General features: G+C 52.5%; 1 protein-coding gene across 1 annotated transcript in view; it reads left to right on the top strand.

Annotated features, from left to right (window-relative positions):
• Positions 1–2,476, top strand: part of FAM83D (family with sequence similarity 83, member D) — a 35,009-nt gene that overhangs the window by 7,931 nt on the left and 24,602 nt on the right. The window contains exon 3 of the mRNA XM_011975022.1: positions 3–38. Within this exon, the coding sequence (XP_011830412.1) occupies positions 3–38 (36 nt within the window). The remainder of the gene's footprint in view (positions 1–2; positions 39–2,476) is intronic.

Here is a 2,476-nt window from a genome sequence, read left to right as displayed (position 1 = left end):
AGGACGCTCTGCGCCAGCAGCTCCGCTCGGCGCGAGAGGTGAGCGGCCCTCCCGGGCCCTGGGTCGCACGGGAGACCCCCTTCAAGAATGGGAAATTGAGGCCTGCTGGGAGCACAGGCCGGGGCGACTACCTCCTCAGCTCCCTACCGGAAGCGCGGGCCACGGGGTCCCGGGGTCCCCGACTCACACCCCACTCTGCGTGTCTTCCCCGGATCCCCCGGGCCGCTCCTGGTGGCAGGGGATAGTGGGGAAGCCTCGGTTCCCAAGGATAAGAATTGTGTCCGGGTTCCATCTCCTAACGTTCATATCCCTGAAGGAGGGACCAGAAGTACTCCCAGCTCCAAATTTCAGTTGAAATCAAACTTGGAAAATTGGCGATTTCCCCGGCTGTCAGCCAACGCTAGATCCCACTTTCAGGAGCTTCTTAGGAGACTCATTACCAAAGAACTTACCTAGGGAAAGTTCCAGGAAGGTGGTCTCCAGGGACAACTACGGGGCATTAGGAATCAATTATTATTGCCAATTAATTTCACGCATCTTATGTTGTAAAAAGCAGATAAACACAAGTGGCAAAGTGAGACCCCTGCCGTTTTTTCTTTCTTGTCTTTTTTTTTTTTCCTTTGAGACAGAGTCTCGCTCTTTTGCCCAGGCTGGAGTGAAGTGGCGGGAACTCAGTTCACCGCAACCTCCGTCCCCGGGTTCAAGTGATTCTCCTGCCTCAGCCTCCCAAGTAGCTCGGATTACAGGCGCCTGCCACCACGCCCGGCTAGTTTTTGTATTTTTAGTAGAGACGGGGTTTCGCCATGTTGGCCAAGCTGGTCTCGAACTCCTGACCTCAGGTGATCCACCCTCCTCGGCCTCCCAAAGTGCTAGGATTAAGGCGTGCGCCACTGCGCCCGGCCCCCTGCCGCTTTTTCTACTGCCAGAGACTGGAGGGGAAATTTGCCGCTGTGAATGAAAGGGGCAAGGAGTTTTCCATAGGCTGGGTCTGTGCCAGATTGCAGTGGTCTCCTAAAATGCAGATACATTTGCATTAGATCGGCTTCTGTATTCATAGTGGGTTTTGGTCCTACTGTCTGACTCAGTATGGCATGGTCATGGGCGCAATGGAGGTCTTGTCTGCTTGCCAGCCTCGATGAAGCTGCAGCAGGGTGTTGGGGATCAAGGAGGAAGAAGGCAGCCTGCATGTGGGTGTGGCAGAACAGTATGGTGGCAGACACCTTGGTCTGGAACCATGGTCAGGTTGCTTGCTGACTGGCAGTGCCCGGCTTCCTGGCTGTCTGCCTGTGCCAGGGACATGGCAGATAAAGCCCCAGCCGTGGTAAGACTTGCGAGGGCTGGTACATGAGTGTGTCTGACTGTGGGTGAAGATACCAGTGCATTGTCAGGTTGACATGTCCAAGTCCAAGCCCCAATTCTCACCAATGTTCTTAATATTCTTTCCCTGACTGGTGGGGTTGCAGTGGTAGTGGATACAGTGACCTAGTGCCTTGCTTTTGAGGGAGTGGTTGTGGGCTGCAGCTAGGCTTTTACCAGCCCTGAGGTGCTTTAGGTGGGCTGAGGGTTTTTTGATGCAGTAGACATTTTCCTTGCGGGTTCAGTGAGAAGATTAAAAAGATAGAAAAGGCAGACTTGTGTAGGTATGCATTCCCAAAGCTCACCTCCAGTAGAACTTGAGCACTTGGAACCTGAAAAATGTAAAGAACTGGTCTATATAGTGAGAGCTGTGGATTGTTCTAGTCTTTTGCCCATCCCAAAATTTTAGTGATAGCAAAGGGGCACTGGAACCAGAGGCCAGAGGGAAATTAAACTCACGTGCTGGCCTGAGGAGGGGATGGAGCCGGGAGCTCAGACTCTCCCTCATCCCATGGGCGTTTTGTAATACTGACATTTCCAGATAGAACCTGCTGCCCTAGTCTAGCTACCCACAGTTCCCTCTGAGATGCTATATTTGGAACCTGGGCAGTTTAAACTGAGAAAGTTACCTTTAAATCCGATGAGTATTGGCTGGGTACGGTGGCTCAAGCCTGTAATCCCAGCACTTTGGGAGGCTGAGGTGGACGGATCACGAGGTCAGCAGTTCGAGACCAGTCTGGCCAACATGGTGAAACCCCGTCTCTACTAAAAATACAAAAATTAGCAGGGCGTGGTGGCACGCACCTATAATCCTAGTTACTCGGGAGGCTGAGGCAGGAGAATTGCTTGAACCTGGGAGGTGGAGGTTGCAGTGAGCCGAGATTGCGCCATTGGACTCCAGCTCTGGGCGACAGAGCAAGACTCCGTCTTGGGGAAAAAAAAAAATCCAATGAGTATTTTCAGTAGGTTGAATAGATGCCAAATTATTTGCTTATTCATTGCCTGCTGTGTATCAGACACTACCAGGCCTGGGGCCACAGGAGAAGGCATCAACCTTGCCAACACTTGAGGGTAGACAGTGTGCTGATGGGAAGCAGTGAGGAGTCTGCTACAGGTACTG

The sequence above is a fragment of the Mandrillus leucophaeus genome, unplaced genomic scaffold, assembly GCF_000951045.1.
Source record: "Mandrillus leucophaeus isolate KB7577 unplaced genomic scaffold, Mleu.le_1.0 Scaffold150, whole genome shotgun sequence".
In the NCBI taxonomy this organism is placed as follows: domain Eukaryota; kingdom Metazoa; phylum Chordata; class Mammalia; order Primates; family Cercopithecidae; genus Mandrillus; species Mandrillus leucophaeus.
The sequence above is the reverse complement of the archived record's forward strand: the minus strand, read 5'-3'. Positions and strand labels throughout refer to the sequence as shown.